The 14,044-nt window shown below is 44.7% G+C and overlaps 1 protein-coding gene across 9 annotated transcripts in view; it reads right to left on the bottom strand.

The window, feature by feature from the left end:
* LOC311113151 (H(+)/Cl(-) exchange transporter 3) overlaps positions 1-14,044 on the bottom strand; it is a 45,404-nt gene that overhangs the window by 4,498 nt on the left and 26,862 nt on the right. For 8 of the 9 annotated variants that reach the window (XM_084156318.1, XM_084156313.1, XM_084156316.1 and 5 more), the window contains 11 exons: positions 13,658-13,818; positions 11,738-11,837; positions 11,388-11,575; positions 10,238-10,360; positions 9,769-9,975; positions 8,174-8,254; positions 7,329-7,877; positions 6,203-6,389; positions 5,504-5,721; positions 5,006-5,186; positions 4,570-4,786 (listed from right to left, as the gene is read on the bottom strand). In XM_084156318.1, the coding sequence (XP_084012444.1) occupies positions 4,570-4,786; positions 5,006-5,186; positions 5,504-5,721; positions 6,203-6,389; positions 7,329-7,877; positions 8,174-8,254; positions 9,769-9,975; positions 10,238-10,360; positions 11,388-11,575; positions 11,738-11,837; positions 13,658-13,804 (2,198 nt within the window). In that variant the 5' untranslated portion in view covers positions 13,805-13,818. Of the gene's footprint in view, positions 1-1,240; positions 1,317-4,569; positions 4,787-5,005; positions 5,187-5,503; positions 5,722-6,202; positions 6,390-7,328; positions 7,878-8,173; positions 8,255-9,768; positions 9,976-10,237; positions 10,361-11,387; positions 11,576-11,737; positions 11,838-13,657; positions 13,819-14,044 lie in introns of all 9 variants that reach the window. The other variant, XM_084156321.1, reaches the window with a different exon arrangement.

The raw sequence follows: 14,044 nt of genomic DNA, 5'->3' as shown, positions 1-14,044 counted from the left end.
CAGGGTGGGGGTTGCTTGGCTTAGCTCGTTACTGCTACTGTAGGCATTATCTACCAACACACACACTACTACTACCATCATTATATCACCACACCACCATAGAGGGAGTTTGCTCTCTCACTACAGGAGGAGGGTTCTATTAAGTCTACGGCAGGGCGGGAGGGACACTAGATGCTAAAACTCCCCCTCCCAGAAAAAACACATCAACCAACGGTCCGCTCCCACGTAGCAGCCGGTTACTCGCCAAATTCGGTAAAGGCGACGCCGGAAGCGCTACGTGTTATCGGGTCAGATGTCGTCGATCTGTTGGTCCGACAGACGGACGGACGGCGGTGACCCAGTGGGTGGGGGGCGGGGCAAGAGGGAGAGGGAGGGGTTGATTTTTATACATAAAGAAGCAGGAAGTCATTGAAGTAAAGCGGTGCCAGCATCCAATATAGCACCCTATTCCCTTTATAGTGCACTACTTTTGAACTAGTAGTAGTACACTATATAGGGAATAGGGTGCCAATTGGGATGCACCCTGTGTGAGCTTTTAGAGTGAAATTATGTAATAATGTGTATGTGAAGGTTTTCTAGGTGCCGAGTGAGACAGACAGACAGACACACACACACACACACACACACGCTCTAAAAACACAGGCATGGCTACATGACTGTACGTAAGTTATAGGGACAGTGGCAGGGGGAATGAGATCAATATACAATCTGTATATTCATGCTTATATCTATATTCTATAATGACTTCTTATAGTGGATGAAACAGCCCATACTACTGATGAAGGGACTAATAGCTAGTAGGATGTTGTTGATGGGAATGGCTGTGGAGCAATAGTAAATTACGGATATCTAACTAATCAAGCTTCAAATGACAGTTCCCATCAAAGCCCAACATTACAGGACCCATAATAACACTCATCTAGAGTAGATCTTTTAAAAAATAGTAATCTTACTAACTGTTGTCAATGACTAGTAGTGAATGAATAGGGAGATCAGTGATAGTGTGACACAATAGGTATCCGGAGAGGAGAAAGTGGATGCATACACCCCCCACCCCCCTCAAAAAAATAGTGCATTCATGAGTGAGTTGAAAATAAGACACAGTAAGATGAGTGGGTTGCTATTGGAAACGGGAACTGTCAGTTACAGTTTCATGCGTCACTCCTAGGAGGCGGGGCCTAAGAGGTGGAAATGGGAGAGGGGGAGGGGTCAGTGGAATGGGAGGGGAAGGGCTAGTCACCAGGGGCTCCGTGTGTTCCTTGAGCTCCTCCAGATGCGCTAATATATTCTTCTTAGTGATGATGCCCAATACAATCCTGTACAAACACACACCTGTTACTCAGGAGACTGCCCGTCACACACACACCACACAGAGAGAGAGAGAGAGAGAGACAGCAGCACAAAGCATAGTACACTAAAAAAATAAACGTATATAACCAACTTAATATGACATAACATAAAGTGAAAAATCATAACACAACCTACCTAACATTCTAATAGTATTGCTTTTTAAAAAAAAGCTCAATTAACAACATATTTTACTTGTCCATAAATATACCACTTCTACTGATGGTGAGTGTGTATAAGTGCATGTCAGTTGGATGCCAACTAATGTTATCTGTGCATATCATTCATCTTTGTGTCGGTTTCAATAACTTCCTTGTTGATTTGTAATGGAATCTAATCTTGTGAGTAGTATGGACTCAAGTGTTGTAGGCAAATAACCTAGAATTCGATAAAGTAGTGTGCAAAGCTGTCATCAAGGCAAAGGGTGGCTACTTTGAAGAATCTAAAATATATTTTGATTTGTTTAACACTTTTCTGATTCCATATGTGTTATTTCATAGTTTGGATGTCTTCACTATTATTCTACAATGTAGAAAATAGTAAAAATAAAGAAAAACCCTTGAAAGAGTAGGTGTGTCCAAACTTTTCACTGGTACTCTATGTCTGATGCTTTCACTATTATATGTATTGATATTGAATGATGAATGAATTGAGACCAAAACAATAGAAAAGGATAAAATCACAACAAAACGATAAAAAATTAACATGTATCAAAACAAAGGACTGCTGCCATCTGTATTCTCATTCACTCTCAGTGCTCTCCTCTCCTGACTAGGCGTCTAAACAGGCATCTTTAAACATATATTTACACTATGACTGCCGAGCAGTGGTGGAAAAAGTACTAAATTGTCATACTTGAGTAAAAGTAAATGCTATACATCAAATTCCTTACATTAAGCAAACCAGATAGCATGATTTAAAAGATAATAATAATAATTTTGCGGCCAGCCAGGGGAACACTCCAAAACTCATAATTTACAAACGCAATATTTGTGTTTAGTGAGTCCGCCAGATCTGAGGCAGTAGGGATGACAACGCGTTATATTGATAGGTGTGAGAATTGGACCATATTTCGAATGCTGCCTGAGCATTCGAAATGTAACGAGTACTTTTGGGTGTCACGGAAAATGAATGGGAGTAAAAAGTATACATATTCTATTTACAGGGTTCATACACATTTTGACAGAGGGAATTTCATGACTTTTGCATGACTTCTCCATGACTTTTAACCAAATTTCCATGACCACCGTTAGCGGCATCTCCATGTATGTAGAAACAAAGTATGCGTAATGTGGTATTGACACTGGGAGGCTGCTCTCTGATCCTATGTACCATCTACTGTCATTGTACAAGGCACAAAGTAGAATCCCTGTTAGGCAACGGTATAAAACACACGTGGTCAACCCTCAGTCTGGAGAGCTACTGGCTGTGCAGGCTTTTGATCAAGCCCTGCTCAAACACATCAGAGACAGTTTATCAAGGTCCGGTTGAGCAGCTCATTTCTAAAATGTGGTTTGTTAGAGGGGGACTGGAATAAAAGCCTGCACACCATTAGCTCTCCTGGAGGATGGTTGTCCACCCTTGATGTATAACATTGCAACCAAATACGTTTTATGCCTTTTGAAATAATTCACTCATTTAATATATAAAATATCAAATGGCTATGGTAGGCTACAAATATTTTTATTCAGCTGAAGCAAGCCCACAAGGAAGGCTACATATAATATTTTTTTTATAAAATTACTGTTTGCGATTCACAAATTATTATTTTGATTCACATTCGATTCATCGCATTGAACCAAATCCCACCTAATACAATAGCAAAGTGAATTGTTTGTTCCGTGTTTAAATGAATGAATCAACTTTGTATGTATCGTTTAAATGAATCAACTTTGTATGGCCTTCCTCGCAAGCAGTAGCGGTGCGTGGGTAAAATCACTGTTGATTTTTATTTGATTGATAAAATATTTAAAAACTGTGCCTAAACAAATGACATTAACAGAAATGATTACATTCATTTCCATGACTTTTCGGATTTGATAATTTTCCAAAACATTGAGGCCTCGAAAACACCATTTAAAAATTCCATGACTTTTTCAGGATTTTCATGACCATACGAACCCTGTCTTTAGGAATTTAGTGGAGTAAAAGTAAAAGTTATCCAAAATATAAATAGTATAAAGTACAGATACCCCAAAAAACTACTTAAGTAGTACTTTAAAGTATTTTTACTTAGTTACAACGCACAGAGCAAGGGTTTATCCAATTATACACCATCTGTCCTTGTTTTAACCACCAGGTGTCTCTGAAGTGTCATATTCCACCAGTGAGCTCATCCACAGGAATTGACTTCTAAACCAACTTCTAAACACATCACGAGTCTCTCAAATATTTTATCCAGAGGAAACTGGATAAAACGATCAAACTATCCAACTATTTGCTAAAGCGGTATCACAGTAGTTATATTGGTGAGCGTAGCGCAGCTAGCATTTAGCTGAGAAGTCATGCAGCCTACAAGGTTATATTGGCTTATAACCCCAGGGTTTCCAGTCCCAGTGTCCATGCATCACTCTATCCCTTACAAAAAAAGATTGCAGTTTTGAAACTGCAGTAAAAGGGAAGTAACTGCAGTTGACTGTGGTATTTTGGATGGAGTAATTGCAGAATAACTGCCATCACACTGCAAAATTACTGCAGTAAAAAAAAAAACATTTGGACGCAGTTTTTGCAGCATAAACCGCAATACTTCACTCTACCTGCAATCTTTTTTCGTTAGGGTGTGAGGAGATGCTACTATGTCCCAATATCCACACTAGCATAGCACTTAGAGTAGATGATGTCCAATACACTGCTTCATTCTAAGTAGTAGTGTGTTCATTGGAACAAAACTTGAGAGTGTGTGTTGGGTTTGTTAGGGGAACTCTGTCTGTTGCCTGTTGAGGTGTTTGTTAGTTCAAGCTGAGAACATTGAGGCCTGAGGTTAGGAGGACTGAGGAAGACTCTTTCCTCCCAGTGTTCCTTCCTTCTCTTCCTCCATCCTCCTCTTCTTTCACCCCCACCCTTCCAAAACACATCCCCCCATTTTGAGACTGTGATTCCCTCCCCATCGTTCTCAACCAAGATCACTTTTAATCACCCCCTCTCCCCTCCTCACCTCCCCCCTGCCCTCTTCACATGCCACCCTACCCTTTTCCCGCTCTCCCCCCAGCCCCTTCCTCTCACCCGTTGTGCGTCACCAGACACTGGCGGAGGCCCATCTTGCGGAAGATGTCCACCACGATCTCCATGGGCGTGTGGTCGGTGACGGTGAAGGGGCTCATGTCCAGGATGGAGCGCAGCTTGAGGGGCCGCGGGCTGTCGGCGGGCAGGGTGGGGGCGTGCTGTGTGAAGTAGACCCGCGAGGTCAGCAGGATACCCTCCTGCTTTCGCCGCGCATTATCTGTGAAAGGGGGATGTAAAAAGGGAAGAGAGGGGGAGATGGAAGGAGAAATATTAGCGTCTAAGGAGTGCCAGACGGGCGAGGTTTGCACTTTTGAGATGATTCCATTGGTTCCATCGCGCTAGCCAAGCAAGCTAAATCAAGTGCAGCTAAAGTATAAAAATAAAAAAACCCAGGTCTGAGCGGCCTCCACACCCTGCCGTCTCAGTTTCTCCTCACCTATAGCGATGGTAATGTCCCTGCGCAGGGCGAAGCCCACGAGTCTCTGAGACTCCTTGGAGACAATGACAGGGAAGCCGTTGTAGCTGGTCTCGTTGATGATCCCCTGGAGTTCCTCCACCGTCAGGTCGTCCTGCGTCAGCACCGCTAACGGCGGATCACTACGCCGCGGCCGCATCACCTGAAGTCACACAGGAAGTGGTTTAGAGCTGAAACCTAACTGACGCTTTAAGTCAACTTTCCACTTAATCATGCATTGATATCAATGGTGCTGCATCTAACTGTTAATGATTCAGTGTGCCAATGTTTTAATTGTATCTGTCCATAATAAATATTTGTTCCTAACACACACACACACACACTACACACACACACACACTCTACACACTTATTGATATTGATTATATGTTGATGGAGCTAGCATGCAAGCATTTCACTGCACTTTTTATACATGCTGTAAACTGTGTACGTGACGAATAACATTTGATTTTGACACACCTCCCGCGCCAGCGTGGTATGTGTGAACTCCGACTTGGCGTCCAGGAAAGGATACCCGTTGAGGCGGATGTGTGACTCGTAGATGCCCTCGCGCCCAAAGGCGTCGCCCACCCACTTGCTGGTCATGACGGCCGCCATGAGGGGTACAATGTATTCCAGACCACCAGTCAGCTCAAACACAATGACCACGAGAGACACGGTCATCCTCGTCACACCACCTGGAACAAAAATAAATAAATAAATAAATGATTGCCCTTTTATTTTACCAAGTAAGTTGACTGAGAAGTGAGAACCTGCAGACAAGAGGAAGAGTTGAATGGGAGAGGACCAAAGCCATCCAACAGGATAGATAACATTTTACACAGCTCCGTGTTTCTGTGATCCATTGTCAAACACAGTCTATCTAACAATGTATCACAAGAATGGGGAACGAACACTGAGTAGGAGTAACAGACATGACCATAACATTACAGACCCACAGCCAGTCAGTGTAACTCACCCAGACATGACCATAACATTACAGACCCACAGCCAGTCAGTGTAACTCACCCAGACATGACCATAACATTACAGACCCACAGCCAGTCAGTGTAACTCACCCAGACATGACCATAACATTACAGACCCACAGCCAGTCAGTGTAACTCACCCAGACATGACCATAACATTACAGACCCACAGCCAGTCAGTGTAACTCACCCAGACATGCGGCAGCCCCCACCATGGCGTAGAGTCCTGGGGTGATGCAGTCGGTGCCTACCTCGCACCACTCCCTGAACACTAACCAGTCGTGGTGGTAGTACGCCAGCTGCTCCACGGCGATGCCAACAATCCGCCCGGCGATCGCCCCGATGGCCATACTGGGGATGAACAGGCCCGCCGGAACCTGGGGACAGGAACCACAACTTAGAACCACAAAAAACTATCCTTAACTGAAATTCTAATTCGGATTTTTCTCAATATTTCTCAATTCTAACCCTGATCAGCATTACTTAAAGTCTAGACTGCAATCTAAGATTTGGATTAGACCACAATCTAAGAGACATGCATACCCAATACAATCACATTAAAGGGGAAGTTCACCCAAAAACACTTCTGGGCCCTTTATAACACTTGCCTGGCTGTTTATCAGTACCCCAGACTGTTTTTAGGTCCATTGTTTGAGTATTTAGATTTCTGTATTTTTAAATCAAAATGCTGAATTTCTCGAAATTACATTTATTGGTAAAAATGTACCTACTGAAATAAGTTAGCTGAAAAATTGTGCAGAGAAAGTAATTACAAGGACTATTGGGAGGCCAGAGCAGTGTGTTTAGGAGGTATTTTTATTTATTTATTTTGTACTTTTTATCCCCAAGGTCGAGAGCCATGCATCCTCCGAAACACGACCCTGCCAAGTCGCGCTGCTTCTTGACACAGTGCCCCCTTAACCCGGAAGCCAGCTGCACCAATGTGTCGGGGGATACACCGTACAACTGGCGACCGGTCACGGCCGGCTGCGACACAGCCCGGTATCAAACCCGGATCTCTAGTGACGCCTCAAGCACTGCAGTGCCTTAGACCGCTGTGCCACTCGGGAGGCTTTAGGAGATATTTATGATGGACTTTGACGTTGCATGGGGTTTCTATGGGGAAGGCGGGGGTAGAATCAGCTTATTACCTACGTCTAAATTCTCAAGCAATGGACCTAAAAGCTGTCTGGGGTACTGACAAATAACCAGGCAATAGTAGTTATAAAGGGCCCAGAAGTGTTTTTGGATGAACCTCCCCTTTAACTGCCGGGCTACATTAACTAGACGACAGTACCCAACCTGCCCTGCCTCACCTTGAGTCCGAAGGTGAATATCGTCATGATGATCTTGAAGACGAGTGCCAGGCACAGCTGCCACATGGCGGTGTACACCCCGGATCCCGCCGGCTTGTTAGGTGACGCATCCACAAACGCCTTACTCCCATTCATATGGCTCCTGTACTGGCAAAGCTGGGACGACTCCAGCGGCCCGCAGTCAGTGAACAACTCCTTAATTAGCTCACTGGTGTTCTGCCGCGTGTACGGGTTGGGGAACGCCACCACGGCGGTAATGGCCGCCACAAAGATGACCTCCAGGACGGGGTATTTCCCAAAGCGGGTGGACTTCCTCCTCCGACACCAGGCGATGTTGGCCTTGATGAAGAAGGCCCCCCAGAGACCCCCAAACACCCCCAGCAGGATGAAGGGGATAAGCTCAAACAGGTACCAGGGGGTGTGGTACTCCACGTAGAACAGGACCAGACGGCTGTTGCCAAACGGGTTGATGGAGCGGAGGACGAAGGCTGCCACCAACGCAGCGAAGAAGGAGCGCCACAGGGTCTTCAGAGGGAAGTAGTAGCTCACCTAGGGAGAGAGAGATGCAGAGAGACAGGTGAAGAGAAAATTATAGTGTGATGCATTAACTCATACAGAGACACGCATGCACAGATCAATCAATCAAATGTAATTATTAAGCCCTTTTTACATTTGTCACAAAGTGCTTATACAGAAACCCAGCCTAAAACCCCAGAGAGCAAGCAATGCAGGTGTAGAAGCACGGTAGGGGTGCAAGGAAACAAGGCTATAGTGTGTGTGTGTGATGTGTTTACTTATACGGACACACTCATAGAAACAAACACACACACATACATACAACGTACCTCCTCCAAGCTGAAGAGTACTCCTCCTATGGGAGCACCAAAAGCCACAGACACCCCAGCCGCTGACGCTGCAGATAGGACCTGCAGAGAAAACATATAAAAAAGACTAATACAAAAACACAGGCCAAGTCAGCTGAAACACTGACAGGAATTTACCCAAAACACAGGCAGTCAGCTGAAACACTGACAGCAATTTACCCAAAACACAGGCAGAGTCAGCTGAAACACTGACAGGAATTTACCCAAAACACAGGCAGAGTCAGCTGAAACACTGACAGGAATATACCCAAAACACAGGCCGAGTCAGCTGAAACACTGACAGCAATTTACCCAAAACACAGGCCGAGTCAGCTGAAACACTGACAGGAATTTACCCAAAACACAGGCCGAGTCAGCTGAAACACTGACAGGGATTTACCCAAAACACAGGCCGAGTCAGCTGAAACACTGACAGGAATTTACCCAAAACACAGGCAGAGTCAGCTGAAACACTGACAGGAATATACCCAAAACACAGGCCGAGTCAGCTGAAACACTGACAGGAATTTACCCAAAACACAGGCAGAGTCAGCTGAAACACTGACAGGAATATACCCAAAACACAGGCAGAGTCAGCTGAAACACTGACAGGAATTTACCCAAAACACAGGCAGAGTCAGCTGAAACACTGACAGCAATTTACCCAAAACACAGGCAGAGTCAGCTGAAACACTGACAGGAATATACCCAAAACACAGACCGAGTCAGCTGAAACACTGACAGGGATTTACCCAAAACACAGGCAGAGTCAGCTGAAACACTGACAGGAATATACCCAAAACGCAGGCCGAGTCAGCTGAAACACTGACAGCAATTTACCCAAAACACAGGCAGAGTCAGCTGAAACACTGACAGGAATATACCCAAAACACAGGCAGAGTCAGCTGAAACACTGACAGGAATTTACCCAAAACACAGGCAGAGTCAGCTGAAACACTGACAGCAATTTACCCAAAACACAGGCAGAGTCAGCTGAAACACTGACAGGAATATACCCAAAACACAGGCCGAGTCAGCTGAAACACTGACAGCAATTTACCCAAAACACAGGCAGAGTCAGCTGAAACACTGACAGGAATTTACCCAAAACACAGGCAGAGTCAGCTGAAACACTGACAGGAATATACCCAAAACTCAGGCCGAGTCAGCTGAAACACTGACAGCAATTTACCCAAAACACAGGCAGAGTCAGCTGAAACACTGACAGCAATTTACCCAAAACACAGGCAGAGTCAGCTGAAACACTGACAGCAATTTACCCAAAACACAGGCCAAGTCAGCTGAAACACTGACAGCAATTTACCCAAAACACAGGCCGAGTCAGCTGAAACACTGACAGCAATTTACCCAAAGCACAGTCTTAAATCATGCAACAGAAAAGGTCATCAGGAGAATGTCTTATAACAAAACTCTAAACTTTGTAATGTAATACAATGGATACATACACCAAACCATACACTCCCTCTTCTTGGCCTCATTCCTGCTGTACTTGGACAATAAAGTTATATTGTATTTGACCACACCTAATAGAACAGTAGATCATAGATCATACATACCTCTCTCTTCTTGGCCTCGTTCTTGCTGTACTTGGGGAAGAGGTATGAGAAGATGTTTCCACAGCAGCAGGCCACGTGGACCAGGGGTCCCTCTTTCCCCAGGCTCAGCCCAGACGCTACAGCCAGCACCAGGGTCACCGTCTTGATCAGCAGGGTCCACTTCCCCAGGTAACCCCGGATGATGAACCCACTCAGGATGGTCTTTATCTGGGAGACAGAGAGATGGGGGAAATAAGGTAAAGAATTTCGAAGAAATAAAAACTCTAACTGGTCCCCAGTGCTCAGCCCCATCTCGCTCGTTCTCCTGTTGCCACGGCAACTACAAATTGAGATTTCTAGTGCTAGACTAGAGCAGACAACCTCACCTCAAAATGGATTTTTCCTAAACAGCAGGTACAGATCCCACCTGAATTACAATACATAGTTTGTGTGTGTGTGCGCTTGCATCCATGCATGTGTGTGGTCTTACCTCAGGTATGCCTGAGCCACAGGCGTAGGGGGCGAACACCTTGACCAGTAACACAGCCAGCAAGGCAAAGGACAAAGCCCAGTAGATGTACATGAAGTAGTTCATGATGTAGGAACCAGGACCCTGGGAGAAGAGGAGGAGAGATAGGAGGAGGAGGAGGAGGAGAGAGAGGAGGAGGAGGAGGAGAGAGAGGAGGAGGAAGAGGAGAGAGAGGAGGAAGAAGAGGAGAGAGAGGAGGAGGAGGAATAGGAGAGAGGAGGAGGAAGAGGAGGAGAGAGCGAGGAGGAGGAGAGAGCGAGGAGGAGGAAGAGGAAGAGAGAAAGAGGAGGAGGAAGAGGAGGAGAGAGGGAGAGGAGGAGGAGCATGTTTACACACAAACTGCCATTAAAGGGATAGTTCAGGATTTTGGCAATTATCTACTTCCCCAGAGTCAGATGAACTCATGGATACAATTTTTTTTATCTATCTGCATCCAGCATGAAGGAAGTTAAAGGTCGTTTCGTAAGCAAATGCTAACTAGCTTAGCACAAAAAGGGAAAGGTTTTGGGTACAGTTAGCATCAAAATCCCAACAATCCTTTTAACGTTACTACATTGAGACAGTTTTGACTATTCTGAGTGAAAAGGTCATGGAAAAAAGTGGTGAACTACTGATGGAACACAGAAGTATTAGCTCACCCAAGCTCTTCCATCTCAGCAATGGAAACTACTCGCTTATAACACCTTATAACACCTGTAACACATATGTGACTTAAAACCTCTTAAACGTTAAGTCCCCTATTTACGGGACTGAGCGGTTCTGGACCAGTTCCGAACCAAATTTTTTTTACAAAGTGCTCTGTGAACGTAGCAACATCATTTGTTGTGCTTCGCATGCCGTTCTCCGCTCTCGTCTGAGATGCAGTATGTGAAATGTGACACCTCATTTGCATAGGGAGCGCTAGATTTTCTGGCCTATCCAGACAAAGGATCGAACTCCCCTGGCGGTATCCTCAAAAGTGACTACGCCTCAGCAATTTATAACTATTTATACCAGAGATTTTAATCTTTCTGGCAGTATAATCATTACTAGGTATTGTTTATGGCCTTTTCACGATAAAAAATGAAAAAAAAATCTACATTTTGACATGACATTTTTAAATCCCTCTCACCTCTTCCTGGCCCAGGATAAGCCCCGCCCAGCTTTTCCACTGAGGACACTTGTCCCTCTCAGCGAACGTGGTCTCGTTGGAGCCCCAGCAACACTGCTCGTGGTTGAACCACATGGCATTCAGACACACCCCCTCCTTGATGTCGTTCAGCCAATCAGCAGCGATGTCGATCAGACCCGCCAAGGCACCTGATTGGACAAAGAGGAAGAGGACGAGGAGGAAACAATACTTTAAGCCTGTGCCTGTGTGACTAATCAAAAACAAGATGAACAACAAACACGTTGTCAATGACGAGCCTACATACTCTGACTACTAGTACAGGTGAGCTCAGGTGACTGTGCGTGTATTACCTGAGGCCAGTCCTGTCAACGTCACCACCAGCCATCCAGACCAGGCATCATACAGGCTCTTGGTGAACTCCCACGCAGAATCTTTCTTCTTAGCGTTGATCTGTACACACACACACATACACACACACACACACACACACAAACAATTAACATAAATACTGAAAGTCACGGCTAGTTAAAAGTACTAAACAATGTACTGTTCTCCCCCTTTTTAGAGAAACGATTATATAAATATGATCATATCATTTTATTACCACTCATAATGAGTGGCCTAACCACCCCATGAACTGCTGCTACTGCAGTTTGTCAAATTGAGAGCAACTGTTACATGTTCCTGTTTGTTAGGTGATAAAAAAAATCTAAAAATCCAGACAACATTCAAATGACATTCAAATGTGGGAGTGTCTGGAACCTTTAGGAAACCATGTAACCCAGATTCATATCACAAAAGACAAAAAGGTTTTCCTCGTGGTGTTCATAAGTCATGCACACAGAGCCACCACCGAGAGCAGAGGATGGAACACTGTTGTCTAGGGCACCATTTCTTTCATGACACCTCCACAACAACATGCCAACTACAACAACAGACATGACACCTGGCAGACACTGTAGAGCCTTGGGCGGTATACCGTATACCGGGGTATTTGGAAATAGCCACGGGATGGTTTTTCAATACCGTTGAAACTATTTATTTTGAAGTTTTCTTTCTTTTTAAGTAAATACCTGCAGTCAACTTGTGCAATACATTAGGAGATAAAGAAGATTGCGTTCTTCATTTCACCTGTCACAATTTTTCATTATGAAGCTTACCGGTAGTCCTCAGTCACGTGGTGTTTGTTTACAAGCACACAATGACGAGAGACCAGAGCCTTATGAGTCACTCACCGTTGTGCAGCACTCGCCAGGTGATCTAGTTACAGTATGGAATTCACAACTAAATGTTTGCCAGCTAGATATCTTATAACTATTAAGTTGACTGTCTAAAATGTGCTAAATGCTCTTCAGTTGTGCATTTGGTTTGCTAGCTAGGTGGTTAGCTTCTTCCAAAATCAAGTTTCGCTGAACTGTTTTTTGGTAACAGTGGAGAATCCCCTCCTGGATCAAGAGCCTTGCTGTCTAATATTTGCTTTGTGGGTGCAGCAAACTGTGAGTAGCATTTTTTGAGTTACTTGTATAACTTTATGAGCTGGGATGTTTGTCCTGCAAATACTTTAGGTCAGAAACTGTATAAAATCTTTGCAATGTGCTCGTTAGCATTCAGTATGGGATATTACATGTACTTGTTAGCATTGCTAACCTTTGGATTACAATAGCGCCCCTGGTGTTCAGTGCGGTATTACTGAATATCCCGGTATGGCACAAGGTCGGTATGAAGAAGGTGTGACAATCTAGATACCGCCCAAGCCTAGTAGAGAAAGACTAGGTGTTATAAAATAAATGGTACCGAGACAAAAGGCTTGTACATGTACACTGAGCCACCACAGAGAACAGGAAGCAGGGAACACTTCTGTCTAGGCTAGGGCACAATTTCTTTCACAACACAACAACAAACATGAGCCCTGACCTGTGGCAGACACTGTGGAGAATAGTTCCCTCTCCCCCCACTCATCCCACTACCACAAGACAACAACTGCACATAAGACATCTGTTCAGACACAAAATTACACTGTACAGCACAAAAGCGTGATAAGAGGGTTAGAAGTTACTGCTGTGTTGTGAGTAGGATGTAGAATCTAGATTATGAAGAGTAAGGGGCCCAGCACATAGCCCTGGGGGACACCCTTGTGGTTATTTTACCTACCCTAGCCAAATACACTGATTGTAAGTCTGTTAAATTACTCAAATCTAACTATCTATCTAGTGTGCATCTATTATTTTCTTAAATTAGTTTCTAAATGTAAAATGTAAACGCGTCCTCACCTTGCGGTGGCGTTCGCGGTCCTTGCACTTCTCCCGGACCCAGTCGATGGTGTGGAAGTCATCGTAGGTGCCGACCCCCGGGATGGGCTCCTCCAGGAAGTCCAGCAGGTGGGTGGTGCCGCTCATCACCCCGCCCCCGTTAGACATGACGTAGTTAGATCCTACAGGTGAGAGAGAGAGAGTTTGTGAGAGACCAGACAATGGCATACTAGTTCCTTGACAGCGTGCTAGAAGTCTGGATGGGACAAATGCTGCTATGAATAAACCAGAGAAAACCTCCCACTCTCTGAGTAACACAGTCACATCTGACACGGAAGATATGATTCCCTCCACCCTGACAAGGGGCGACAGCAGAAACACTGCTACAGTACATAAAACCCACCAGCA

This window comes from Coregonus lavaretus (assembly GCF_964263955.1).
Source record: "Coregonus lavaretus genome assembly, chromosome: 39".
NCBI classification, from domain to species: domain Eukaryota; kingdom Metazoa; phylum Chordata; class Actinopteri; order Salmoniformes; family Salmonidae; genus Coregonus; species Coregonus lavaretus.
The sequence above is the reverse complement of the archived record's forward strand: the minus strand, read 5'-3'. Positions and strand labels throughout refer to the sequence as shown.